The sequence below is a fragment of the Coffea arabica genome, chromosome 11e (assembly GCF_036785885.1).
Source record: "Coffea arabica cultivar ET-39 chromosome 11e, Coffea Arabica ET-39 HiFi, whole genome shotgun sequence".
NCBI lineage: Eukaryota > Viridiplantae > Streptophyta > Magnoliopsida > Gentianales > Rubiaceae > Coffea > Coffea arabica.
The window spans coordinates 58,824,022-58,851,133 of record NC_092331.1 but is presented as its reverse complement, the minus strand read 5'-3'; the positions used below and the strand labels follow the sequence as shown (position 1 = coordinate 58,851,133).

General features: G+C 36.6%; 5 protein-coding genes across 29 annotated transcripts; 1 reads left to right on the top strand and 4 right to left on the bottom strand.

The window, feature by feature from the left end:
- Window positions 1-1,204: 1,204 nt before the first annotated feature.
- Window positions 1,205-6,434, bottom strand: LOC140021524 (uncharacterized). Its single transcript, XM_072072551.1, has 4 exons — window positions 6,281-6,434; window positions 4,607-5,539; window positions 2,414-2,448; window positions 1,205-2,337 (listed from the first exon to the last, which is right to left on the bottom strand). Exons 2-4 carry the CDS (start codon window positions 4,725-4,727, stop codon window positions 1,480-1,482), a joined length of 1,014 nt encoding a protein of 337 aa, XP_071928652.1. The 5' UTR covers window positions 4,728-5,539; window positions 6,281-6,434; the 3' UTR covers window positions 1,205-1,479.
- A 2,222-nt stretch (window positions 6,435-8,656) lies between these two features.
- On the bottom strand, window positions 8,657-11,969 carry LOC113715418 (uncharacterized). Of its 9 annotated transcripts, none has more exons than XM_027239605.2 (4): window positions 11,692-11,829; window positions 11,431-11,552; window positions 11,164-11,254; window positions 8,657-9,702 (listed from the first exon to the last, which is right to left on the bottom strand). In XM_027239605.2, exon 4 carries the CDS (start codon window positions 9,548-9,550, stop codon window positions 8,966-8,968), a length of 585 nt encoding a protein of 194 aa, XP_027095406.1. In that variant the 5' UTR covers window positions 9,551-9,702; window positions 11,164-11,254; window positions 11,431-11,552; window positions 11,692-11,829; the 3' UTR covers window positions 8,657-8,965. The 9 variants fall into 9 exon arrangements, 5 of the variants coding, with proteins under 5 accessions (XP_027095406.1, XP_027095405.1, XP_071928783.1 ...); XR_011825444.1 differs by lacking the exon at window positions 8,657-9,702 and adding an exon at window positions 10,919-10,990 and having other exon boundaries at window positions 11,692-11,969; XM_027239604.2 differs by lacking the exon at window positions 11,431-11,552 and having other exon boundaries at window positions 11,628-11,852.
- Window positions 11,970-13,814: 1,845 nt separating this feature from the next.
- On the bottom strand, window positions 13,815-16,971 carry LOC113717047 (uncharacterized). Of its 3 annotated transcripts, none has more exons than XM_027241696.2 (6): window positions 16,477-16,971; window positions 15,513-15,608; window positions 15,205-15,423; window positions 14,540-14,636; window positions 14,232-14,326; window positions 13,815-14,151 (listed from the first exon to the last, which is right to left on the bottom strand). In XM_027241696.2, exons 1-6 carry the CDS (start codon window positions 16,774-16,776, stop codon window positions 13,993-13,995), a joined length of 966 nt encoding a protein of 321 aa, XP_027097497.1. In that variant the 5' UTR covers window positions 16,777-16,971; the 3' UTR covers window positions 13,815-13,992. The 3 variants fall into 3 exon arrangements, with proteins under 3 accessions (XP_027097497.1, XP_027097496.1, XP_071928810.1); XM_027241695.2 differs by having other exon boundaries at window positions 14,264-14,326; window positions 16,477-16,967; XM_072072709.1 differs by lacking the exon at window positions 14,232-14,326.
- Window positions 16,972-17,729: 758 nt separating this feature from the next.
- Window positions 17,730-23,075, top strand: LOC113716395 (KH domain-containing protein At4g18375). 15 transcript variants are annotated; one of them, XR_011824999.1, is made up of 11 exons: window positions 17,730-17,885; window positions 18,378-18,985; window positions 19,668-20,057; window positions 20,186-20,440; window positions 20,643-20,912; window positions 21,085-21,152; window positions 21,317-21,391; window positions 21,933-22,038; window positions 22,495-22,537; window positions 22,618-22,642; window positions 22,742-23,075. XR_011824999.1 is itself a non-coding variant. In XM_072071724.1 (8 exons), exons 2-7 carry the CDS (start codon window positions 18,407-18,409, stop codon window positions 21,363-21,365), a joined length of 1,611 nt encoding a protein of 536 aa, XP_071927825.1. In that variant the 5' UTR covers window positions 17,730-17,885; window positions 18,378-18,406; the 3' UTR covers window positions 21,366-21,391; window positions 21,933-22,260. The 15 variants fall into 15 exon arrangements, 2 of the variants coding, with proteins under 2 accessions (XP_071927825.1, XP_071927824.1); XR_011824998.1 differs by having other exon boundaries at window positions 22,431-22,537; XR_011824997.1 differs by having other exon boundaries at window positions 22,622-23,075.
- Window positions 23,076-23,659: 584 nt separating this feature from the next.
- LOC140021022 (uncharacterized) lies at window positions 23,660-25,365 on the bottom strand. The gene is made up of 7 exons (XM_072071725.1): window positions 25,189-25,365; window positions 24,870-25,016; window positions 24,644-24,706; window positions 24,522-24,569; window positions 24,338-24,391; window positions 24,111-24,177; window positions 23,660-24,032 (listed from the first exon to the last, which is right to left on the bottom strand). The coding sequence occupies exons 1-7, from the start codon at window positions 25,318-25,320 to the stop codon at window positions 23,887-23,889; spliced, it is 657 nt and encodes a 218-aa protein (XP_071927826.1). The 5' UTR covers window positions 25,321-25,365; the 3' UTR covers window positions 23,660-23,886.
- Window positions 25,366-27,112: the final 1,747 nt, after the last annotated feature.

The following is a 27,112-nucleotide window of genomic DNA, read 5'->3' as shown; positions in this document are numbered from 1 at the left end:
ACATATATATATATGTATAATCCAAAGTGTTTTTTACTATATATGTATGATATATGTCTGTATGTATGTATGCAACTTATATGGGTCGAGTCTTAATTGAATCTGTTCCTAACAAAACTCGGGCTCGACTCATATTTCATTCATACTGAATATTGAGATTCAAACTTTGCTTCGCCCTCTTAAACATACGATTCCTCGGGTTTTTTTTGAGCTGATCAGACTCGGGCTAATCCAGCCCATGGACAGGATATCAATCTGAAACTACAGTCATATGATTTTTGATACATATTGCTGAAGGTGAAGGGGAAAGAAACTGCTAATGTGTCAAGCCATTGAACCTTTTGACAAAAGGTGATCACTTCTCGGCCTCCAATTCTAGCTCTTCTGTGGCCCATCTCTCGCCATTTTTTTTTGGTACAAGGGCGGGCCAATGGCCCCTGATTTCTTATTGTGAATATGTTATTGACGGGTTTTCTTTCCAATGTTCTTTCCCTTCCCAGTCGCAAGTTTCTTTGCACATTTAATAAAGGGAAAAAACCTTGCAAATACTCCCTCCGTCCCACTTTGATAGTCCCGTTTTCCTTTTTCGTCTGTCCCAAATTGTAGTCCACTTTCCAATTGAAGAATGTAGTTGTATTTTAATTTTCCTAAAATGCCCTTATTCAATGTAAGTTGTTGTTACTATAAACCTACCCCATTTAATGAGAGTTGATTCTTTTTTTACTATCAATTCAAGTTCCCATAAAGTTGTACTCTATTTAATGCGAGGGTATTTTAGGAAAATAGCAATCTAAATTTACTTTTCCAACAAAATTAACTATTTTTTCTTAAACTGTGTGAAAAAAAAAATGAGACTATCAAAGTGGGACGGAGGGAGTATCATGCCTGAGGAACAAGACAACTTTGACAATTTCCAGCTGTCAATGACTAAGACGCCTGCAAAGCACAACATCTTTTAGCTGCAAATGTCTCTATACCCGGGAGATAATTTCATACACCTCATACTTTTTTTTTTTTCTTCAGAAGTTACCAAAGAATTCATGCGTTAATTCTTCAAAAGGATAGTAGTGTAATCAATAATCCATTAACAGTTGGAGATACAATGCATGAATAGCCTTGCGTCCAGCCGGTCTGATGAAACACCAAAACCGGGTGACCATTGATTGATCAATGCCAAGAGGACCAAAGAACATGGCAACAACAATTTTCAATAATAGTAATTCATTAGGCCGATTTCGTGGCATTTCCATCATTCATTTTTACATCCTTGTGATTTAGATCCAGGCTAAATGATTACAACATACGTCAAATTTTCCTAATTTAGAACCCCAAATCCCACTAAAGATTACAGGAACACAACCCAACTACCCAATTCAACACACTGACTGCAATCAACCCAAAGCCATGGATGGATTGATCCCTGAAATGCAAATACATTTTTATATGGTCCTCCTAATCATCAGACACACTCTTCTGGTTTCACTTCAAACTTGTGCCAGAAACTGTCTTGGACGAACCAGCGACTCCATGGTCAACCGAACCAACAAATAACTGTGAGGCAAATGAGCCACTTTTCCTCGCCTTCCCGGGAAAGTCTTTGCCTACATTACCCTTCAATGACAGATTCTTTTTAATCCGACTCCGAGTAAGTGACAACATGGTACTGCGGGGAGGTGCATGCAAAGCACCTTCAACACAATCTCCTGCCTGTGCGCAACCCCATGGCCTTGATGGTCCATCTTCGCAGAAAGGCCTAAGCCTAGGGAAGAACTTAGAAAAGACCCGCTGATCTGGAGAATTCTCCTCTTCAACTTTGGCACAGATTGGGCAAGGAGGGTCATTTTTGTTTGCCTTTGGGGTAGTTTGCTCCAAGCATTCAGCATGGAATACATGGCGGCATGAAAGAACCCCAGCAACAGGCATGTCTCCGCTTCTCACAATACGTCGAGAACTCCAAGGAGATCTCTGTGAAAGAAGCCTCTCACACAATCCACATTTGAAACTATCTGATGGATTACAATATCTACTTGAAAAATCAGCTTCAAATGGCTCAGAAACATCAGTGAGATCGACACTACCACTAGCACTGCTCAAACGATGTTTTTCTCTTCGAGGAGTAACAGCATCAAATTCCAAATACCCAGCAGCATTGCTGTCAGTAGCTTCTCTTCTAGGTGTGTCAGATGGAAGGGTCAATGGGTGAACAGGTTTTGACATAAAGCAACGGCGACTTGAAAAATTACGATGAGAGTGATGTGTCTTGGCCACAGACTCGTAATCACTACTGTCCGACCTGGATGAAGTTGAGCCACCACTATCCCTTGCAGCTGATGTGCCCTGCAAAAGTAAGTATAATTAAGTTGAACTTCAGGCAGTACTAAGCTAAGCATGGGAAAGGAAAATCATAACTTACTTCCATAGCAGGGGAAAAGGATAAGGGCCTTGAGACTGCATCAAACAAGAGAAGGATAGTATCAGCAATTTAAAATTTCCATTCATAGTAGTTCACTTAATATGAACAATTGTTTATGCATACAACCAATGACAGTAAAGCAACCCCAATGATAGACCACATAAGATATTGACAAACGATTTCATAAAACTGAAAATGTTTAAAGCGAACCCAAGACAGATGAAACCATAAAGGTTAGTTCCATATTGATGACTATCTCTATGGTAATGTGTTCTAATGAAAATCAAACTCATGTACTAGTGATGCTTCAACAAAATTTTCAAGAGCCAGATGCAGTCATGCTGAACAAGCCAAAAGTATATATCACCCCATAATGCACAATCAAAAGCAAATCCTTTTGTAACTTACTTGGGTCATAGGAAAATTACAACTAAGATATGCTAATACCATTCTCAACAGATATAAAATATATAATTCTTCCAGAGGGAAAGGGAAGTTACATGAACAATAAAATTACTCAGGATTGACAGGAAACTCAGAACCGTATTGCACTGTAGGGCAAACATAAGCAGCCTCCTATGACGATAACTCACTAATCTCACAGTACCAGTGCATGTGCTTAATGTTTCTTTTAAGCAACAAAACATCTATCAAAAGGCAGCAACAGCTAATATCTGTATTAATGTAAGCTTAGACAGAAGCTACAAATGTGGCATTGAGCTTTTCCCATACAATACCAGTAGTTGGCTGAATATCAATAGTATCGGTACGTACTCGTTTCAAATAAAAACAAACGTAAAACAACTTTTTATCATCTACAAGCAAATATAATTTTCTTTTGTAGATTAAAATACAGGAAATTCTGATAAATAAGCCCTTAAAAAAGAAGAAAGTCCTAAGGCACATAATTAGCAATAAAAACAAGATGAAAATGTGAACTAGCCAGGATACCAAACCAAGAGTGCCTATAGAAGCATCCACCATGATGCTCTGTCATCACAGGTCTCACTCAAGCTGTGCACCCATAAGGTTATGGACCAATCTGTACCCAGCCAACCAGGTCAATAATCAATTACAGCTAATGACATCACCAAGCTATCAAATCTATGTTCAACAATTTTCTTGTCCTGGCAATTTAATTGAAAAACTTAATTTAAAGCATCTTGTTACTTAGCTTCCCATCATCAGCCCCACAAGTGACCTCAAGAAAAGAGTATGATATAAGGGCAATGGATACCAGGGAAGAAGGGAAAAGATAAATATGCATTTCCATGTGTTCATGTCTGAGTGTTGTGAGAGAGGGAGGAGGGGTGGGAGTTCATGTTGAGGTCATGAACTGTAGGGATCTTAATGCTGAAATCATGGGTAACCCCTCAACACAAAAACAGGGACAGTTGAGAATAGCATTGTAGCAACATCCTTGTTTGCTTCAATTTTAATGGGTCATGTTTATAGCTGACTTATAAGATGATTGATGCATTATATTAGATGACTGCACATGATTGAAGGTACATTTACTTTTGAACCTAACCTGGAAACATGAAGATGAAGTGTAATGGTGTTTGGAGGCAGGCTTAGTTAACAACAAGCAGGCACAAGCCTGTACTATGACACCATACAAGAATCAATTTTGGGCAAAAATCATTTGGACTCCAGCACAGAACCTGCCAAATTGGAGCTACAAGTTTACAAGCTCCCCCTTTAATGATCAGCCCATCAACAAATCTACACCTGCCACGATGTTATTTTGGACAAAGAAAGCATGGATCCTTATTATAAAAGGGAGCAAAACCATACCCCATTGCAGCTACTTTTCTTATCACACGAATGTTCATATACAGAAAAACAAACAAAATTATTCTACTATAGATGGTTTTACATAAAATTGTAAATGTCATATGCATACTTGTATCAAAGTAATTAAAAGCAATTGGATTGGATACTTAATTATCATGCTTCCTTATCAATAAAGAGCAGTAGTTATATCAAAGAAGCAAGCACAACTTTGGGGGAGGGGGGCCACAGGATCAAATCTGAATACACAAAAGAAAACAACTTGGAACAAATAGCAAGAGACAGAAGTAATACTGCAAGTGACGATATTGTGAACCCTTCAAAGCTAAAAGCATGTTACCATTGAGGGCAAACTCAATCCGTGGAAATGGACACAAAACGTGAAAGTTATTGACAAACCTCTTCTCGAAGTGTTATAATCATCAACACTGATTTCTTGTATTGTTGGAGGAGTCCATTGCCGCACTGGGGAAATGTCAGAGGGACTACTATAATACGGGCCACCACCATCATTTGCCATATATGGATGATTGGCCACATGATTGCCTCTCAACCAGCTCCTACTTTCTCTACTATTTGAGGATGCTGAAGACCCAAACAGTTGAATCCCATCATGGGAGCCAAATGACAGTGCTTCAGATTGGAAACGGAAGTCCCATCTCGGCGGTGGCGGTGAATAACTTGAGTTTGTACGCCAGTAAGGTTCATGTGGCCCCACAGACCATTCCCTGCTAGCAGCAGTAGATCCATGTGGCCTTGCAGCCACACAACACAGGGACCCCGTTTTAGCTATCTTTCAGAAAACCCACCAGAAATCCCTCCTGCTAGCTGTCAGAACTCTTTCTAAAGCTCAAAGCTAGCCTATCAAACACTAATCCTTTGTCCTTGTGAGATTGGAAATCTCTGAATGCTTCAAATATGTTTACGACACATAAAACTTACAAAATAGGGATAAAATCTTCATGTCACTGTTTGAAACAATGAACCCATGCCTAAAGAACTTTGGAAACAATAGATATCTTAAACCCTGATTAACTTGTCACCAATGGAAAAAAGTGTGTTTGGATGGTAAGTTATTTGAAATATTTTTACTGTAACACTTTTTGTGATGTGATGTATGTGAGATAAAAAAGTAATTGGGAAGATAAAAAGGTGTATTGGAAATTGTAATGGTGATGTCAGCAAATATATTTGACCAAATAATTGGCTATCCAAACACACTCTAATGCAATCCTCTGCAGAGTGTTTCTCTCACCAACAAGATAAACAATAACCAAGACAGCTAAAATATTCTTCTCATGCGCCAACCTTTCCCTTGAAGAGTGGATAAGCCTGGTTTAAATTCAACAAGACGTGAGTTAAGAAAAATTGATGGCAAAGACCTATAATTCAAACCGAAAGCCTGAAATGACATTTACCAGAAGATCAATGTCACAAAATCACAAAGAAAAGTATAATCTTTTTCTTTCTCAAGTCGAATGACAGGAGCAAAGCTAGTCAACATTCAAAAGATGCCTTAAAAAAAATTTAAAAAACAGCAAATGTCTACACACAAAGGAAAACTTTTCTTTTCCACATCATTTGCCCCCTCTGGAATTTTCCCCCTTTTTGGCTTTAGTTTTTTTATGATTATGAACACAGCTAAAAATACTCAGCTACAGTGACAACATAATTTTTAATGTAATAACCCGTAATAATTCACTATTATTACAAAATCATTGAAACTAGACTACAACCGCCAACTGCTGTATCTCAAGCTATAATTTTTTAAAATAAATGAAAAAACAGCTAAGCACAGAATAATTCCCAATCATTCGTACCATATTATGTAAAAAGAAAGAAGCAATTAAAAAATTTGAACTTTACGAGAATTACTACCAACCCAGAAATAAAAACTCCTCAAATGAAGAATACAGCATCTGCCACCAAAGATTCACGAGGACTTGTGAAGCTTAAGAAAATAAACAAGAAATGCAATCCAGCATTTAAGGACTAAAAAACAATTTTTTTAGATAACTAAGCACATATTTACATGAATGATGGTGCTGATGTAAACAAACAAAATGGGCTTACGAATTTATTATTGATTCTGTTGGGCTTCTGCTGGGGAAAGGAGTGAAGGTAGAGAGTGTGAATTGTCAGCGTGTAGAAAATAGAAATGTGAATATAAGAACCCTAATTTGACGGAGAGAGCGCGATTATTTAAGCGTCCTTGTTGCTGACATACCCTCAAATTTGGCTTGATTTCTGGTTGTGTCCCCGTATATTTACTGTGCCCTTTGTAATGGCCCCCGAACATTTTTTTTTAAATTTTTATTACTACATTAAAGGTGCTTGTTTTGTTTCTAGGGAAATGACGGAGGAAAAGTATGAAAAGTGTAAGTGTGTATTTTTCTTTTTTTCTTGAGCTAGATATTTTAACTTAGCTTTATACTACAAGAGAGTTATAAATTCTTATGTCCTTTCGTAGGTGGAGTATAAATATATAATAAGTGATTCATTCTGAGTTATAGGAGCATGTAACTTAAAAAAAAAATCGATTTATCGATCGAATTCGATTCGAATTTTGGAATTCTCGAAATCGGTAAAGCGAAAAACGGAAAGGAAATCAGATTTTTTTATTTTCAAAATATACGAATTTGGTTTGAATTTGAGAATATGTTTTCTCAAAACGGAATTTTGGATTTCGAATTCACAATGCGAAATCGGAATCGAATACCTAATTTGATATTCAATTTCAAATTCGTATGTGTTATATATATTAATAAATATGTAATATAAAAATTTATATTATATAATAATACATCTAATTAATAATTATATTATAAAACAATACAATAATAAGTCTTATTAAGTTAGTTGTATATTATGTTATAACTATAAACTTATATTATACAAAAGTTGGCATTTAGTTTAGCAAAACTTACATATAATTACCGAATTAGGTGAAACCGGTTATTACCAACTTTCAAATTGAATTCGAAACGAATTCGAATTCGGAATTTGTGAAATCAAATTTGAAATCGATCGAATTTTCTAATGTCCAAATTTCCAAAAATTCCAAATTCAAAATTCCAAATTACTGAATTTGATTTCGATGCACACTCCTGTTGAGTAATTTGAACAAAAAAAAGAGCTTATGTATAGAGGTAAGCTATACTAGTTTGATTTTATGGCTTTTATTTTCACATTTCTTTTGTTATTCATTTCTTATTTTTCTTGTGTCGCATTATAGTTTGATAGGCACCTATTTCTTGGGAGAATACATGCCAAATAATACTTATGAGGGCACGCAGGAGGTATTTGTCAATTTCTTGCTTATTTTGTGTGGCAAGGTAAGAGGAAAAGTAGTAGCAGCCAAGTTTTATGCTAAAAGCCGTGTTAATTAAGGATTTTGTGATGAAAGAGGAGTTAAAACAAAGTCATTGCTCATGTTTAATTTTCTTCACCATCAGTTCTTTCACGTCAAAAAAAAAAAGTTGAAAAATCTTTGCAATGAAAGAGGAGTTAAAACAAAGTCATTGCTCATGTTTAATTTTCTTCACCATCAGTTCTTTCACGTCAAAAAAAAAAAGTTGAAAAATCTAGCTTTTCACAAGAGGGATAAGAGTTGGAACATGGGAACGCAATTGACACATTATGAATCCACGTTTGCAAATCCTTTTTGGAAAGCCTCAACTCATTCGTCATCAACCACTACCTTAACCAAGTTGGAAGATCAACTAATGCAATAGCTTGGGAAATGAAAAATCAATCAATGAACACAGTCATCCACTCTCTAGACCTTTGTCTTTCTCGGTCATGCTCCACATGGAAATGTTATCTACTGTCATCACCCAAAAGCAAAAAAGGTAACATGCATGTTCAAGGTTCGACACTTGAAGAGCTTGCCTTCGCCTTTAAGGATTTACCTTTCTTTTCTAGAAGAATCAAGACCAAACATGTTTATTAAATGAACAATTTCCCAATAGTTCCATCCATCCAACCAAAGAATTGAAGAATCAAGACCATAATCGTATATTAACTATCATCTGGCCAAAGAACTGAAGACTTGGGCCACAATCATGTTTATTTACTCTACTACTGCTTTCAAGTTAAGATGAACTAATTGACCAGTAACAATTGGTCAATTAGGAATGCTATTCGACTACAACAATGAAGGTTACACATCTCATATTTGCGCAAGAAATATTTTCAAATATTGCATGAAGTGGCTAAAAATGTTATCTACTAGAGTGTGGGTCTGTTAATTGCTGAGGATCAGTTAAGTGAAAATCGCATGCTGAGAGTTCATAATTCAATTCCAGAATTTCCATACCTGGCAAAAGCCTGAAATGTAACTGTTTGGACATCTCAAAAATGGACAGAGGCCATTTCCGGCCACTGAAAAGTCAGCCGCCATGTTAAAATGCTGAAGCAAACATACTACTTGTAAGTTGCAACCACAGCTAAATCAGCAATAATTCCAATATCATACACCAGCAATTTTACACAAACTAGACATCTGTTAAGCCAATTTCCCTGGTGGCCCATCCGTATCCCAAAATCCCATTAAGGGTCAACACAAAATATCAAGTATGAAAACCAAATTTGAAGGAAAATATAATGTTCCTCCTCTACCTAGCAAGGAAAATTTCATTCTTTTGAATATGCAAGAACAACATCTTCAGAATGGCAGTTGTTTCTCTATCAGAGCGAAAAACTGGCAATAGAACTTTGATAACAGTTCAAAGAAAGCATACAAAACTCGGTGAAAATCTACTCCATAACAGCAACTCCCCCTATAGCCTTGATCTTCTCTATAATATCATTTGCCTCTTCTTTAGTGATACCTTGCTTAATTAAAACTGGTACTTTCTCAACTAAATCTTTGGCTTCCTTCAACCCCAAATTTGTGAAAGCACGAACCTCTTTGATCACCTTAATTTTTGCAGCAGCATCAAACTTTTCTAACTTGACATCAAATGCAGTTTTTTCAACCTTCTTCTCCTCAGCCTTTGAAGACCCAGCACCAGACCCTCCCTGAGGACCCAAGTCCATGCCCTCCACTAAAACTGGTTGAATCTTAGGATGCCTTAGTCTGTCTCTAAGCATGGGACCAATCAAATTACGCTCTTCAGGAGACAGGGCTGCAATCTGTTCTGCAAGCCAAATGATCTTATCTGAAGGTGGGGGTCTAGGGCCATAAGGATCATAGAAAGCAGGATACTTGTGTCTTACGGGCTTTGATTTGGGATCCCTGGGAATGAAATCAGGCTGAAATGCACGAGACTGTAGAGGGCCAGTAACCACACGAAGAGCGGGATAGCTACGCAAGGATTTGAAAACTACAGAAAACTTCATGGTTTGAAGATAGTTACAAAAAAATAAACATTGAAGGATGATTTCTGGTGAAGCAGTGCCCTTTGGCACTTGTAGCACTAAATGCAGCAAATGAATGTAATCCTTCCTTCCTGTATAGAAGCTTCACATCCTATTTCCAGTGAGCTTCTCACCTTAAGAAGAGAAATGGGAAAGATGTCAGTCTCATTCATATTTTCAGGGACTATCATCTCATTCTGGAATATGGAAATCCTACTGGTATAAAAAGACTAATCAACAATATGACATCCAGTATTGCAAGCCGTTTACAACTCATAAATTTTCAGTCCACCAATCTGATGCCATTGGCTACCATGCTTGATAAATATTTTTTGCATGAATGTGCTTTGGGAAAGAAGACCACACGCAAGAATGTTTTGGTAAATGGTAGCATTCTAGGAATTGACTTCCATGCATATACCCAGAGCATGGCAGACTAGGCATACAACAAATAAATACTAAGCAACGTTTTTTTGGATTAAGTTTGGTATTAGGCTGCATTCTTACTTGCAATCAAATATTACAAAGGAACAATCTTTAAAGAGAGTGGTCGACTTATGGAATGAACCTAACCCTTATGAAAGCTAATGTGCAAAATATACCAATCGATTCAATATTGAGTACCCTTGCAAGATTTTCTTGATCAAAATCCAAACTATCCAATGTCTCAATAGATCAAAGGAGAAAGAAAAACTAGGAAAGGCATTCGAGGGCTTAAGTAAGGAACAAGTGCAAGTACTTTCGGATTATTTTCATTCATAGTTCACTCATATGCAAAAGAAACCTTAACAGCCAACTTAGGGAACAAATTTTACATCCATCTTCATTCGGGTTTCAGACCAGTTCCAGCCAAAAAATAAAATAAAATAAAATAACTCAGGCTCCAGAACTAACAATTTCATTGAACTTCAATAGGTCTAAGCACAAAATAAAATCCAATCACCAGAAACAAATTGTTATGACAAAATATAAACTTTATGGAGAAAAGCTAACCAACAAGAAATAAAGAACTTCTGAGAGACACAATAAGGCATTAGCAACGAAAGGTTCACAAGCTACAATCAAGATCAAGAAATTAAAACATAAATAAATCATCCATTTAACAGGGGGAAAAAATCCTTCACAGCTAAATAAACAAACAAATGAACTTACCAATTTTTTGTTGATTTTGTGGGTTGCATAAACGAATACAGAGAAGGACAGTGAGAAGCGTCTGAGTGTGCAAACGCGAATAAGAACCCTGACGGATATTTAAGTGCCCGTTTTGCAATAATGCCCTTTTTTTTTTATTGATTTTACTTTGGCCCCGTTGTCAAATAACTCCCCCCGTCCCCTGCCTCTGCCCCCCACCCCCGCCCCGTTTCCCCTGCGGTCCCCCGCGAGAAATGGATAACTTTCTACAATTCATAATCTTCAGCTTAGCTGTAAATGAAGAACTAAGATGTGAAAAATAAAAAAAAGAAAATATCACCTATGAAAATAATGAGGGGAATTAACTGAACCAACAAAGGACGAGCAAACTGAAGAGGCACAGAGCATTGCAGTTTTGGGTAGACAATACAGATTCTCATTTTGCAAACACATCAAGAACTTACCTCTGAGATTACCAATAAAGCAATCATAGAAAACTCTCTAATAGCCCAAAAGTTTTAAGACTTTAGTCCATCAATCAGCTTAAGAAAACCCCTGCATACAGAAAACACTACTCTTATCAAGATGCTCCAAAACGTCTGCTAACACATTCATAGGCCATAATTCCTAAAAAGGAAAATGGAGGTACAGTAATACCGTATCTTTCATGTTTTACGATATATGTGAAACAAGATATAGATTTTTAATCTGAATAAAGCCTTAACTGATACCTCTATTTCATTCACGCATTTTCACAAACAGATTACAAGCACACACAAAAAGTTTCATCCTCTTTCAACTACGAGATTGAAGTGGACCATAAAATTTCCAACGCAACCAAAATTTCAGTCATCTAAGAACGTAAATGCAAGCAAATTAGCAGGAAAGGGGAAAAAAAAAGAGAGAGAGCATGGATTTCATTTAGTACCAGTTGAAGTTTGAAAGGAGGGGAAAAATGAATTTAGAGATTTCGAGTGATTGAGACTGATTACTGATTAGAATTGAGGGGAATGGGACTATGGGAGGCGACGGCGGTGGCTGGCTGGCTGCGATTCTGCGAAGGAGGAAATGGAGGAACTGAGGGGGAAATGGGAATGGCCGAATGGGGGATAATTAGATTTAGGGGTTTTGTACTTTTGTGTATTTAATATTTATATATATATATATATATTTTTTTTTTTTCTGCGGGGTAAATATTTTGCCCCGCCCCATCCGCTCCTATTGCCATCTCCGCCCCTATTGCCATCTCTACATAAATTACTTTACCAGTGTCCGGCTCCTTTATGGCTTTCCCAATCGCCTTCTTTTATTGTTTACCCTTTTTTTTTGGATAATTTTAAAAATCTTTGAGATTTTTCATAATATCACTTAGCTCCTTGAGGTTTGTAAAATTTTGCTTACCTCCTCTATGAGTTTGACGAGACTAAATATTCTTATCAAATGTCATAAATTGACAATAACACCTTTGCTCTTAATAACTATTTAACCAAAAAGTCAAAAAAATAAAATTGTTAAACCAAAAAATGTAGATTAAAACAAAAAATGAATTGTTATATAATAATGGTCTATATTTCTCTATATCGAGATTATGGTGGGACAGCAAAAGACGTGGATAAATTAAATCTATTTAAAATCAAGCATTCAAGAGGATTTTGGTGAGTAATTAATACCTTGAAAACTTTCATAGATAGTTATACGAAAGTCAAGAAATTTTTTTGGGAAATACATTTTAATACATGATGTAGTTTAAGTTATGTTGAAAATTAAAATAATCTCTTCATATGTGTGAATTCTTCAAGGTGTAAATTTTGCTTTGTTCCAAAACAACTAAAATAACTAGTTTAAGTTAAGAAATTTACAACTTATAAAAAGTTAACCTTATTTTATTTTTTATTGTTGTTGTAAACTTTATAAATTAAATTGTTGTTGTAAACTAAAATAAAAGTATTATCTTTCTTGCATTTCCTCAAAGGGGCTAAAATGTTACAATGAATGTCAATTCAAAGGAGTTAAGTGAGATTTTAAAGACATCAGGAGAGCTGAGTGATATTATGAGAAAGCTCAAGAGAATTATCCCTAGTAATAGTTATTTAGGGAAATGAAAAAGGGAAAGAGAACCTGAGAATGAATGAGTGTGTTTTATTATTATTTTTTTGAATTACTTTACATGTTTTATTACTTTTTTTTTTTCGAATTTCTTTATTTATTGTCTTTTTTTAACTTAATAATAAGAGATGACCCCAAGATGAGAAGTTCAAGAATTTGGCCTATATTTCTAATTAACAATTTAAGATAGTATCTAGTACCTCAATTTTATTACTCACAATGCCTCATCTCTTTCGTGTTCTTTTTTGCTTAATCCATTTTTCCTATCCTTTTTTTGTTTGTAAATATGTCGGTAGCTAAATGAGAGTGTGCTACTTGTTGGTTTCTTTCTTATTTTGTGCACTAAGGTAGGAGATAAAGTAGTACCCGACTGTTAATTTTGTGCTTTGACTTCTTGCTATTTAATAATTGATGATCATAGAGCAGTGGAATAAGAATTAGTACATGCGAACAATCTTAACCACTCAGAAGATCAACCAAGGCACTAACGTTGAAAATGGCAAATCAATAAATGAATCAAAGCCATCCACTACCTTGAGCTTTGTCTTTCTTTTTTCAGCTTTTACATGGAAATGGCACCCTTCGGGCATCTGCCATCTTTGGTAAGGACCACCACACTTGGACTACAAAGAGTAGTACAATAAGAATTGCAATACTTGGAATTTATTACTGATTCTGACGAAGGCTGGAATGTATTACAATAGAGTAGTACAACAAGAATAAGTAATGGTTGGAATGTGTAACTGTGTTTGGATTGCAAATTTATCTCAAATAATATTTCGCTTGCATCATAAACGTATTTCCCAATCCACCTTTTTATATTTTCAATTACTTTTTATCTCACATACATCATATCATAAAAAGTGCTACAATAATTATTCCAAATAATTTTCGACAGGAGATTATTTACCTAAATATATTTGCTTACATCACCATTACAATTTTCAATACACTTTTTTATCTTCCCAATTATCTTTTTATCTCACATACATCATATCACAAAAAGAACTACAGTAAAAATATTTCAAATAATTTACAATCCAAACACGCATATTTCAAATAGTACTCTATCCAAACACACTCAACAGTATTCAAATAATTATTCCAAGGTTTGCAGCAGGAATATTTTATGTGGCATAACATTAATCTAGGCTACTTGCGAGCTATCCCATAAACCTGAGGATTTGCTATCGAGGCAGAAGGCACAAATGCCCGCTGAAGTTCAACTGATGAGAAGCCCGCTTTAGCAATAACTTCTCCAGTTTTTCTAGTGAAGTGACAGCCATCAGCAAAAAACTGCTGCAAAGGATCAAGAATCCCTTGGAAAAATCTCCGACTTGTTCCATCTGCCAGCAAAACAGACAAATCAAGGCTTTGACGTTATAATTCAGTTAGATGGAGAAGTTAACATGAAATAAAAGCTTACATTATCGCAAATAGGAAGTACATCTTTATTACCTTCTGCTGCTACGTGTTCCACAAACACATAGAGCCCACCTGGCTTAAGCACCCTCATAATCTCTGAAAACAATTACTAGAATGTGTATTAGCCCCTGCTATCTGCTTTTCCACTCGATATACACTGAGCAGTACAAACCTAGCCACTGAGGCGTATATGACATGTTCTTCCAACAAGAAGTAGACCATTCATATTTTCTTAAGAAAAACCTTTAGATGCTGCATGCTAAATTTTATCTACCAAAGTTTGAGTGTCTCATACAGGAATTAACATACCTTGCAGCGCCAAGTCAACATCTTTGACAGAACATAGGACAAGTGTGGCCACTACAGCATCCACAGATGCATCACCAAGGGGCAGAGCCTCTGCAACCTGCACAATTCAATGGTCAGACAGTCCCATTGCAAAATTAACTCCGAGGGATAAATGACCTTCAAATGAGCTGTGACTAATAAGTCTGCAACAGCAGACGGAAGAGGCATCTAAAGTGGATCGTTGACCAATATCAACACCAAGAAAATCCTAAGCTCAAGCCAAAAAGCATTTGACAGGAACTATATGCAACTGCCTAATCTCAAACAGACAGAGCAGATATCTTGGCATCTGATGTCCAAGATATAACTTAAATGAAGGAAAGAAGCTTTCATAAATGAAGCAACTGGGTAAATAAGGTAAGACAGGAAAAGCTCATAAACGAGGCATAAAAATCATCATTTCTTGCACCATAAGATTAGGTATGTGCACTAGTCATATCAACTTTAGATGAAAACCAAGCATGCTATCGACATACACAAATTAGCTTTTGGCTGTGGCCTTCTGAAAACCAAAATTCAGCTTTCAAACAGTTAATCAGCCACGCAAAGATACTACTGTTATCTTGCAGACATGAAAAAGACATCGCTAATAGAATCCATCTGATTGACCATAGACAGGCTCATACTGCTTGTGTAAATTTAAAGTTTGTCAGCGGAAGGCCTGCACCCTGTGCTGCTGCCCGCGCATACTTTTCCATTTTTATGTTTGGGTCCGCACCAAAAACTTCAACGCCTGGTTCACTTGCATAGTATTTGAGATTGGGACCTGTCCCAACACCAACCTCCAAAATCTTGTTAGCCTTTCCTCTCAGATTAGCAAAAAGTTGAGACTTATAGTCTGCAATCTTATAAGAAAATAGGCATTTATCAGTATTCTTCTACTGAACTAAATGGTCAACATACCAAGAATTTACTGCTCATAACCACCACCAACCTCAGCCTCGTAACGTTTATTGAATTTCCCCATAACCCACGCATATAACTCCTCGTACCAATCTGGCTTTGGAGGGCGAACTTTTTTCAACGTAGCCTGCATTCCAGAAACAGTAGAAGTTAATATCTTTAAGCACATCTAGTAATAACAGTTTTTGTTAACTCGCATTACTGTAATTGTGCAATGACCATCAGATGTAGTTATGTATCCAATCACATGCTTTCAGCTTATTTTTGCCCCTTCAAACATAATTCCAATATTCCAGTTACTTCTCTAGCATTAAGTTGTATTGGCCTAGAAGTCCAACCAGTCCCATTCATGCATCATCCTGAAGATTGTGGTACGATATGCTGAGGGCGGGCAATTGCCTCCTCAACGTTGCAAAATTTAAAGAATAACCTTAAAATTGTTACAAATTTTTATGTTTTTATCATAATTGCACCCCTCAATTTCGGGAAAAAAAAAAATATTTCCCTATTCATTGCACCTCATATTATGAGAAATCCTCTTTCCATGCACATTATCTATCTGACAACCAATTTTTGAAATATCCCTCCTATAATACAAATGTTTTAAAGCTATTAAAATACAAAATTGATTACTACTTGAATAATAAATAACTTCAATAATTTCACAACACAAAAAATTCGTAGTAAAAACATAATTTTTAATTAAATTTCTCTTCACATAATAATTACGTGATCATTTAGGTCTATAATATTATTGTCCGACCATAGGTCCTGAGTCCACCACTAGTTTCATCCCCAACCAAACCACCACCACCCCGCTCCTCCCACATGACATGGCTAATCACTACAAAACACATAAAGAAAGCAATTTGATAAAATGAAACTGAATAATCTTAAACTTCGAACAATCCAAAAACCCACTAACATTTGAATTATGCCCATCCAATCAGAATCAAGCATGAAAAACCATAGACAATCGGGGATAAGAATCAGACCAGGGGATCGCTGGGAGGTGAATCTGAGGCAGATGAAGGATCACTTGAGAAAGGAGCAGTGCCAAATGCCTGAAGGAGTTGTCTTCTGCTAACGCAAGAGCATCTTGTACTGCTGTGGACAGTATTAATGTCTTTGAGGCCGTTTTCCTTCGGTTCTTTGAACTTGTCATCTCCTGCTTGGCAACATCTGCTCATATTTGTTAGGGTTGTACAAGTTTTAGCGACTGAACTTACCTTGCTGGTTGGCTGAAGATTCAAGTTCGGACTAACGGAGCTAAATTTTGGGGACTGAAGGATCATGCTGCAAAGACTAGAGGAGGACAGCCAATGGAGAAGATTATAGTGGAAGATATCCTTTGTCGTTGACTCTGTCTTCGGATTTCTCCTCTGTCCTCCTTTTTCCTGCTGTTACTGTATTTCTCATGACTTCTGCCAGATTATTTTCCCTTTGTTTTTTCCTTGTGCGTAAATTACGTAATCGCCAAAGTCCGTCATCTTCATCTGCAGTAACTGTTTGAACTAGCCTTTTTTTTTTTAATCTCTCTTTAATACATGTTCAACACAAGAAATTACTTTCCTTTTTTTTTTTCTCGAAATTACTTTCATTAGTGAATGATTATAGTAAAAGAAAAAATAATAAAATGTACCTTTACAAATTTTTTTTTCTTCCTATTTTCTGTAAACATGGACATGTTGTCATAATTTAAAAAAAAAACAAAAAAAAGCTGCTGCGTGCATTTTTTTTTTGTCTCCATTCCTCAAGCAAAATGCTTACTAAAGCAACCAAAGTTGTCCTTTGCATACTTTGCCCAAAAAAAGAAAAAAAAAAAGAAAGTGTAGCCTCGAAGGGATGTTTGAGCATTGGCAGACCAGAATTATTCCATTGAATCTGAACAGTGCAAATGCAAATCAATTAATAATGTAACTCAATTAATGTACAACCAGTTGATCCAAAATTTATACCTTAACAACATCATGCTCATAACTTGCATTTGAGGGGTTAATAATAAACTCTTTTTCTTGTCTTGGTGAAAATAGGGTTAATAAAATTCTTTTTTTTTGTTTGTTTTGTTGAAAATAAGTTGAAAACAGTTTCTTTTTTTTTTTTCATTTTTCTTTTCTCTCCCCATCTGACCCTTTTTTTTTAAAAAATAAAAAAATAAAATTTTGGGTGCTATAAAAGAGAGCCCTCCTCATCCAGCTGGATATTTCAGTAATTGACAGTAGGCCAGTTTCAACCCTAAAAAAACAAAAAAAAATTCGACTAGCCATCTTGGCCCTCGAGATATTATTTCTACATTATATTTTGCTTTCACGTCTCAGGCAGTTATATATACGTTGCGAAAATACTGACCAATATTTCTGAAACATCCCGAGTTGCTCCAGCAGTCCCCCTCAGCCCTCTAAAGGTACTAATCTCAATACTAATTTTCTCATCTCATTCTTTGTTGACCTCATGTCTGTTCGTTCATCAGTTCTTTGAAGGTTCTTCGGAAGTGCCGAACCTTTGGCAATTGTACCACCCAAAAAATGTTTATTTTTTGTCTGATAAGCAAACCATTGTCACTGCATCCTGTAAAGTTTCTGTTTTTGTTTGTGGGCTTCCTTTAAATATGGAATATAACTTGTCTCTAATTGGAAAATTTGTGAACTTTGAACAGTATTTGCTTTATGTTTCAATTGATGTCATATATTTCAGTTTTGTTCTCCAATAGGTCAGTCTATTTTATCCATATTTGCCGTGGCTCAATTTTGTCTTCATTGTTGCCCTATGCAGCAAAATTTTAAAATATATATTTAAAAACAAAAAAGATTTTTGGGAAGACCCTGTTTGGAGAATGTCGTTATATTTGAAGCTATGAGTTGGTATGCTGATTGGATTTTTGTTTGATTTTGGTTAGGGTGTATAGAAAGGTATAGTCTTTGGATTATGGCTGGCCAGAGGAATGATTACGGGAAGAGAATGCATTCTCAATCTGAATATTCAGCAAATGAGGGGAGTAAGAGAAGGAATCCAAATGAGGAAAAGGAAAGCAATGCCATTGGACCTGAGGATACGGTTTATAGATACTTATGCCCCTTGAGAAGAATTGGAAGTATTATTGGAGTAGGTGGGGACATTGCCAAGCAATTAAGGGCTGAAACTCATGCTAAGATTAGGATTAGTGAGATGATACCAGGGTGTGAGGAACGTGTGGTTACTATTTATAGTTCTAGGGAGGAGACTAATAGCTTTGGAGACGATGGCGATCTAATCTCTCCAGCACAAGATGCTCTTTTTAAGGTGCATGAGAGGGTTGTTGCTGAAGAGGTGCCTATAGATGATGAGTTGGAGGCATCTCAGCAGGTGACAGTCCGGCTGCTTGTGCCTTCAGATCAGATAGGTTGTGTGATTGGAAAAGGTGGACAGGTAGTCGAGAATATACGCAATGACTCAGGTGCTCAAGTTCGCATCTTAAGCAGTGAACATCTGCCTCCTTGTGCTCTGAGTTCAGATGAATTAATCCAGGTAAGTTTTCATGTTAGGATTTCTTCTAGTTCGGCAAGTATGACAAGGTCAAATTGATTGATATGCATCATTTCTCGATTTTATTTTGAGTACGCCTTATTCGCTAGTTTGAGTTTCTTCCTTGCTACGCAATTTCAGTTAACGGTTAAAGCACTCAGATATAGTAGAATTTTCTTTTGGCAGTTACTCTTAAGTGCCCAATCGAAGGTGCCTGAACCCCATAATTTGAATGTCATTAACAAAGTATTTAGTTTATCACTGTAGGAGTTAGCACGTTGTACGGGCTAAATAGTGGCTTCTCCATGCCATGCTACAATGAGAAGAGATAATTTACTGTTGAATAACGTAGCAAAATTTAAGACAACTACAGCATTCTTTACTTGATTTAGAAAATATTTGAACGTATAAATGATGGTAAATTGACTACTATTAGTGGCTCCATACCCAAAAGATCAACTTGTTGGAGTCACATACGGGTTCTTATGTAGAGATTCGGGCATTCCTACACCTGGCTTTTGTAAACTTCTCATGTCATACATTGTAAGGAGGAGTTAAGAGTGTCACGAAACAAATACTTGTTTGTATTTATTGTGTCAAAACTTCCTTATTTGGAGTTTCATGTATTTTATGCTGACTTATGGTAACTGATAAAGACCGTTATCTACTTCCTTATGTATCGCAGATTGTTGGGGAAACATATGCTGTTAAGAAAGCTCTTTATCAAGTAGCTTCTCGTCTTCATGATAATCCATCACGGTCACAGCATCTTCTTCTTTCTTCAGCAAGCATTTACCGATCTGGCAGTGGATTAGTCAATCCAGGTGTTGGTGCGCCACTGATTAGTTCATTAGTGGGTCCTTATAGGGGTTATAAAAGTGCTGGAGCGGACCACTCCACATCTGTAAAGGAATTTTCTCTTCGTTTGGTATGCCCTAATGAGAATGTTGGAGCTGTGATTGGAAAGGGTGGTGGTATCATTAAGCAAATAAGACAGGAATCCGGTGCATCCATTAAGGTGGATACATCTGTTGCTGAAGGAGATGAATGCATGATATCTGTATCAGCAAAAGAGGTGAAAGGGACTTTTTTTTTTTAACACTTCCCTGCTGTTTATCCCAAACAACATAAATAAGTGGATTGATCATTTAGAATGAAAACCATTGTGAATGGTTGCTTATTCAAGTTTTTGGTAATATGCAGACTTTTGAAGATGCATCACCTACAATTGACGCAACAATGCGCTTGCAGCCACGATGCAGTGAGAAAACCGATAAGGAATCTGATGATCCTGTAGTTACTACCCGTCTTCTTGTACCTAGCTCTAGGATTGGCTGCCTTATTGGTAAAGGTGGAGCTATTATTAATGAAATGAGAAGTGCCACAAGAGCAAGCATCCGCATTCTTTCTGAGGAAAATCTTCCCAAAGTTGCATCTGAAGATGATGAGATGGTCCAGGTGAACGAGAGAGATATATGTGATAATTAGAGACATAAAGCATGTGTCTTTCTATACAGATGCATGCTGTCAACTTACCTTTTTACTCCTACAATATGTGTTAATATCTAGAGTGGTTATGGTACAAATACCCAGTCATTATAATTTCTTATGCCAGTTTGTAACCTTGGTATCTCTGATTGTTATTTGCAATGCTCACCAGATCACTGGAGATCTAAATGTTGCAAGCACTGCCTTGTTACAAGTTCTTCTGCGCTTGAGGGCCAATTTATTTGAGATGGAGGGAGCTTTAGCTGCATTTCCACCAGCCGTTCCATATGTTCCATTATCCATGGATGCAGCTGATGGTCCAAAGCATGGCAACCGTGATCATAAGTCACATAATCATGGATATTCAACTTACTCTGGGGGATATGATTCCAAGAACTTGGTACAGCAGAGTGAAAGTTATGGTGTATATGGTAGTCCTCAGGTATATCGCCTAGCATTTTTGGATTATTAATGCTAGATTTACTTATATCTATCCAGTTTGAGACCCTTTTTGTACTTGTGGATTCAAAGAATGATGATCGTGAAGACAAAACACTTGGATTGATATTTAGATTCTACTCGTTTCACTAGACTGAACTTCATTATTTGTTTAGATTGGTGGTAGAAGTGGTGGCTATGGAGCATATGGAATTTACTCTGGTCGATCCAGTGGTGGATCTGGGTAATGAATTTATTCATCCCAGAAGGATTTTTTTTCACTTTTATTTATTTATTTTTTGCACTCTTTTTATTTTCATTGTTCATTTAGCTTCTCTGCCAAACTAATTCTTAGACTTTCACTTTGAGAATTGTCATCTAGTTCCAATTTTTGGCATCTCTGAACAGGTTGTCTAGCCATAACCCTGGTTCACACGGGAAATCTTATGGTCATTGAGTGCCTGGTTCTCAGGGCGCGTACAGGTAGAACCTGATCTCCCTCTTCTGAACATCAATTTTTTCCTTCTAAACATGTTCAGTACATAAATCTATCTTTGTATCTGGAAATGAACTGCCTATGTTCTCTTCGTCGCTTAAAATAGCCCCCACCCTGTACTTGGATTCTAATACACTTTTCTTTTTACCTTTCCTCCCTCTCAACTAAAACAGCTATGATCTATGATGCCTGAAGCCAGCCTATTGCCCTTTTGATGATGCCTCCAGCCTAAGACCTGAAGACCAGACGAAGATGATATGAGAAATTTGTGTTCAAACATGCCCCTAGCTTTGTTACTTTCTTTAGAGACAACCTATTAGATCTTTTGTGGCTTTGTACCCAGAATACCGAGCTTTGTATTTTCTGCTTTTCCAAACAAGTATAGTTGGTTAAAACTTTTGAACTTTATTTGCAACACAGTTTGGTTACCTACAAAACCTATATGAACAGTGTCTATAGTTGTTTGCTGTTGTGAAGATTATGAATTTTGCTTGGATATACTGGATTTTTATGTTATTGTGAAGCCAGGTTCTGGAATGCCTGTTTCTCTGGCCTAGAAATGTTAAACTACAGGTTTCCAAGGAGAGAAGCATACCCACATATCTCATTTGATTATGTCCATTATATTGCTGTGGTAATTTCCTCCAACCTTGTTCAAGTTGACTAATTAAGTTAGAGTGGCCTTAGTATACATGGGTTTGTAGTTCATGTACAAATTGAGGCTTTCTTTTACCTAATTCATGTACATTTCCTGATTGCTATAAGGGACGTATTGATCAAATTTGCTTGACATCAATGTTTTAGTAGTGAACAAGTATTATATTTTTGAAGAGGTTCATAACCACGTACAGTTAAATCAATACAGTATGATAAACTTGGTGACAGCAAATACAGCATGATAAACCCAGATACAGCTCTTTGTTATATTTTAAAATGCAGTTTTTTTTTAAAAAATGCTGAGAACAGACAGACAGTTCAAACTGGGAATTGGTTTTAAAAGCAGGTCTGTATCTTCTCCTTGTTCAGGTGGGGAATGCGCCATAAGGATTCAGCGTAATGTACTGAACTGTTTTGAACTTTGATATTGCAGCTTATCTTCTGCTGAAGTTGATAACGATTCAGTACAGGACCATGTAAGGATTCAATTCTGTGTTTTGACATTGAGAATATTGTTCTATTCATGGCCTGCTTATCAATGTTCTCTATTTGGTAGGTAGGACAAGGTAAAGGTATTTCAGGTAGTACATTTTTACAAGTTAGAGGGCTGCTTTCTCCGCAAGATAACCAAGTCGATTAAAGATTGTGCATCACAAATATCCAAGTGTTCGTATTTGCAGCGTTGGCTCAAAAAAAAAAAAAAGAATACATGATGGATGTTGACTTGCCAAAGTGTGGAGTGACAACAGTGGGTATTTCAGTGACTATAAAGTGGGTATGTAAGTTTGGGGTTCTGCATTTTTCTGTATGTTATTACTCTACTGGCTTCTTAGGACAGATGTGCATTAGAGATATAAATTAGTTTTACATGTTCTCCTCCATTATTATAATCCCTTCTTCCTTGTTGAGCAACTGAAGCTGAGCTTTCTTCTTCTGCAATGTGCCACAAGGATGAAGTTGTAATCTAGGAATGGTTTCGGTTTTGTGAGTTGGAAAATCATCTTCACATTCTAATCTGAGTCCGTTAGAGTTGCTTTGTTTTGTGGGAATAGCAAAATTGAATCCTGTAGGAAGAATGAATTTTGGCTAAGGGTCATAGCTGGTGGTCCTTTCTCTTGCTAAGAGGTTTAAATGAGAAGGTTTCTATTATTCTATGCTGTTTGCATCTGTCACAGTGCCTTGGACGGTAGCCAGCTTAATTTCGGGCTACTTCGTCGATGTGCCTACTTTGCAGATGTAAATGTAGGCCTCATCCATGAACGAACCTCATATACCTGAAGTCTTTTTTTTAAGTATTATAACTTTAATTGGCAGCATATCAGGTCAGAAAAATAATGACGACGACCGTTGGCTTCATATCATGAATATTCATGGTCTTCCACATATTCTGGGTCTAGGTGTCTTGAAAGTACGAGGATGCACAGAGAAGTCAAGTTCTATTTGCCAATTGAAAAATGTGGTAAATGGTGGCGGGAAAATGGCACCTTGGAGATGCGGAATTCCTCTATCAAGACTCAAGAATGATTCACTACAGTACAGTCTACATTACTCCAACTAAATAATTACGATATATCAGTCTACAATACTCCAATCAGGTGTATATAAATGTGTGCATGTTATTACTATGTTCTGCTTTTCACGAAGAGAGTAACTTTATGTCCAACTCCACATCAAGGATACAAGATCTTTTGTTAGTTCATCGCATCCATCGAAGTTGCGGCAAAGATCATCATACTCGAACTACTACCTAACATAGCTATAAAATCTGCAATGCATTTCTTATCACTCTTTGGTAATTCCATCAGCAGAATATAGCGAGCAACTTTTAGTTGTCGTCTACGTGCAAGGAGCCTGGGCAATGAACCGTATGGCATTGATCATCTGGATGAGAATTATCGTCAGAAAACCCGTCTAGTCCTTTGCTCTGGTCCTCCTGCTCGGGAGTGCACTTGTCCTGGCAGCTCTCATTCCCTGCGGAAAGAGATAAAACGGCTGATGCTCGTTGCATTGTAGTAGATTGTGGGTATAATGGCCGTGAAAGTCGCGTACCTTCACTATCATCACTTGAATGAGCATAAGCTGAGCGCTTTGAACGAATTTGCTGCTGTGGCGTAGGCTGTAATGTAAATTACAAAAATGCATGCTTTGTCAACTTTTAAAACTTAGCATCTATACGGGCTTGTTTGATTTTAGCCTATTGCAAGTGTTAGAAAGAGAAAGATTGATATCTTTGGACCAACAAAATCTCTGTTATAATGGAAAATGCATAAATTAACCTGCAACTTTGGACGAAGTGCTTCCAGCGGTCCTTTGCTCTTCTGCACTCCTTGCTGCCAAACAATTAAAAGCGGAAATCATCAGATGTTGTCTGAAACTCCAGGCTTTAACGTAGCTATTATATGTTTACAGATTCAATAGAAATGTAACAGAAAATAGAGATTGATATTCCTTGGAAAGTACCTTTCCCAGTGCCCAATCAGCAGAATCAAAAAAAGCATGGTCATGGTCCTGCCAGAATACCACAACTGTGAAAACATGCAGTCTGTGAAGTTCATGAAACTGGCGAAAGAGATGGTGATTACCTTGGATATCAGGGGCCGTTTTTTAGGTGCTAATCCTCCGTACTTCTTCTTGATTGCTTCCTCCTGCAGAGAATAGCTGATCCATAAAACCTCTTCTCTAAATAAAGATCATGGGCAGGGCAGAGCCAGTTCGCCCTGTGAGTTTCATGATCCCAAATTACACCAATGGCGGCTGTCTTTAGATTTTGCTTTACTAAAATAATGAGCCTTTTTTTTTGTCGGATACCTGTTGTTCAGGGCAGGGCAAAGGATCTTGCTTCTCCGGCTCTGAAAATTTTGAATGTTCAACATGTTGTTCATCATCAGGATGATCATCTCTTAATTCTGTACCATTCTCATCCTCAGATTTTGTGTCTGACATGTCGTATGTTTCCTTCATAACATCGCGGGATCGCAAATGTTTTTCAGTACAACTCAAAATTAGTATTTACAACCAATAAGAAACTAATCACCAAAGGCAAAAGTTAAGAAAAATCATGAAGAGAAAATATATTGTTGACGTACGATTGATGCATACAAAAAATGAAGCTAGGATGGTGGAGTACCTGAGCTTTACTGCAAAATTTTTGCTCGGAAGCCTTGAACAAACTACTGTGTTTGTTGTTGAGCTCAGACTGGAGAATTCGAGATATTACAAAATGGTTGCGTGGTCTGTCAACCGAATCAAAGATGCTCATAGGCTAAGATTCCAATGGGCTGCGTCACAAATGGATCCTTGGATTTCAAAAATTGGAAATTGGGCTTCGGCTGGATCCTTGTATTACACACACACACACAACCCAAAAGAGGGAGAGAGAGAGAGAATTACAATTCTGGTCCGAATATTGACGTGACCAATATATGGATATATTTTATTATTGATTATGGCTAGCAATTTTTTATTTAATTTTTAAAAATTATTTGCTGTCACATGACCAGATTCCAGTAGTAATTGGGTAAAATCAACCGTTAAGACTAAATGTGCATAAAAATTGAAATATTCGGAACTACATTTGCTACCATCCTAACTTTAAAGACTAAAAACGCTCATACTTCAAGTATTTGAAACCAAAACTGCAATTCTCTCAATAAAAAAAAAAGGCATCTTATCAATCTATTGATTCTATTCCTTTAAACAAATTCATTAGACATTCAGAAACATTAATGTGCACAATATAAGAGGCCATTGTTTTTCATTTGCTCTTAGGAAGAATGGAAAGGTAACAAAAAAAAAAAAAAGTAATAATAAAGATTAACAGCATCATCGTCCTATTTGTTTGCAGATACAGGGGCCTCAACAACTGCTTATAATCGCGGACGTGGATATCAAGTCATACGGCTCGCTTTATGGTAGATAATTTTGTATTGCCGGCATAATATTTTGGAAAAAAAAAAAATCTAATCGACTGCCACATGGCTTGCGATGTCCGGGCATTTGTTTGAATTGGTAAACAATGTTGGCTTGACTGGAGAAGTATGGAGGCCTAATTTTTAAAGTAACATTATCATATCAGAGGGTGACCAGTTTCTTGATTGAATTGGAGTGTTAGGAGGACAAGTTGGAGACGATCATTTTCGAGATAGTGAAGATAAGTCTTCTGGGGTCGGTGGTTAAATGCAGGTGGCTACTCTGCTGCCAGGAGAAAGGAAAAAAAAAAAAAAAAGAAGAAAGAAAGGGTCAAATGAACCCTCCTTATCCAGAACCTGAATGCGGCAAGTGATAAGGAGCCTTGCCTGTTGAGGTCACAAGATGTGTACAACTGGATCAGATTATGACTGCGGTCTCGCGCTCATTCGGCGGGCAACTGAGGATTTATGGGCGGTACCCGGGCGGGCATCCCGTTTCCCCAACAAAAAAAATAAGAAAAGGTATTTTAGCCTTTCAGGCAAAAAAAAAAAATAGAATTAATCTTCTAACAATGTACGCATTTTCATCATTAGATGCATGACACATAATTTAAATTTGAATTTGAAACTCAAATTTTGCATATGTATCGCATATCTGATCGTAAAAATGTATACACCGTTAGTACATATAAAATTTATTAAAAAAAAAATAAGGGATGATCTTTAAAGAAATAGTAAGTAAATTCATAGTTAAGGTAGCTAGTAATTTTACCCCTAAGAATAATCGGCATTATTTTGGGTCGAACTAAGCTATATCTCGTACAATAGACAATCATTGATACGCACTTAAATTCATCATTCATTATCTACTGCTATATGATTTCTTAGAATTTAAAATACAAATTTTTTAACTTTTTTTTTTCGTTTGCAAATCTTCATATTGGATAATGGATTATTTGCAAAAATTTATTTGCTTGAATTTTCATATTACAGAATGAATTATTTACATAAATTTATTTACCTGTATCATCGACACATTTTTCAATCACTTTTTTTTTTTTTTTTATATATCTCACTCTATCCATCCAGTGTTATAACATTATCAACACCACTCAGCTAGTTGAGCGCAGCACCGCCTCTGTG

Bases quoted from the DNA above. Each gene is read 5' to 3' on its own strand.
- LOC140021524 (XM_072072551.1), bottom strand. From the start codon at position 4,727: ATGGCAAATGATGGTGGTGGCCCGTATTATAGTAGTCCCTCTGACATT. The intron at 2,449-4,606 runs GTTTGTCAATAA...TGTTTGATGCAG, and splicing joins TTATAACACTTCGAGAAGAG to TCTCAAGGCCCTTATCCTTT. The intron at 2,338-2,413 runs GTAAGTTATGAT...TTACTTTTGCAG, and splicing joins CCTTTTCCCCTGCTATGGAA to GGCACATCAGCTGCAAGGGA.
- LOC113715418 (XM_027239604.2), bottom strand. From the start codon at position 9,550: ATGAAGTTTTCTGTAGTTTTCAAATCCTTGCGTAGCTATCCCGCTCTT.
- LOC140021022 (XM_072071725.1), bottom strand. From the start codon at position 25,320: ATGAGCATCTTTGATTCGGTTGACAGACCACGCAACCATTTTGTAATA. The intron at 24,392-24,521 runs GTACTTTCCAAG...ATTGTTTGGCAG, and splicing joins CTGATTGGGCACTGGGAAAG to CAAGGAGTGCAGAAGAGCAA. The intron at 24,033-24,110 runs GTACGCGACTTT...CTCTTTCCGCAG, and splicing joins TTCAAGTGATGATAGTGAAG to GGAATGAGAGCTGCCAGGAC.
- LOC113716395 (XM_072071724.1), top strand. From the start codon at position 18,407: ATGGCTGGCCAGAGGAATGATTACGGGAAGAGAATGCATTCTCAATCT. The intron at 18,986-19,667 runs GTAAGTTTTCAT...TATGTATCGCAG, and splicing joins GTTCAGATGAATTAATCCAG to ATTGTTGGGGAAACATATGC. The intron at 21,153-21,316 runs GTAATGAATTTA...ATCTCTGAACAG, and splicing joins CGATCCAGTGGTGGATCTGG to GTTGTCTAGCCATAACCCTG.
- LOC113717047 (XM_027241695.2), bottom strand. From the start codon at position 16,776: ATGATCCTTCAGTCCCCAAAATTTAGCTCCGTTAGTCCGAACTTGAAT. The intron at 15,609-16,476 runs GTCTGATTCTTA...TCTGGAATGCAG, and splicing joins CACCTCCCAGCGATCCCCTG to GCTACGTTGAAAAAAGTTCG. The intron at 15,424-15,512 runs GTTGGTGGTGGT...TTTTCTTATAAG, and splicing joins ATAAACGTTACGAGGCTGAG to ATTGCAGACTATAAGTCTCA.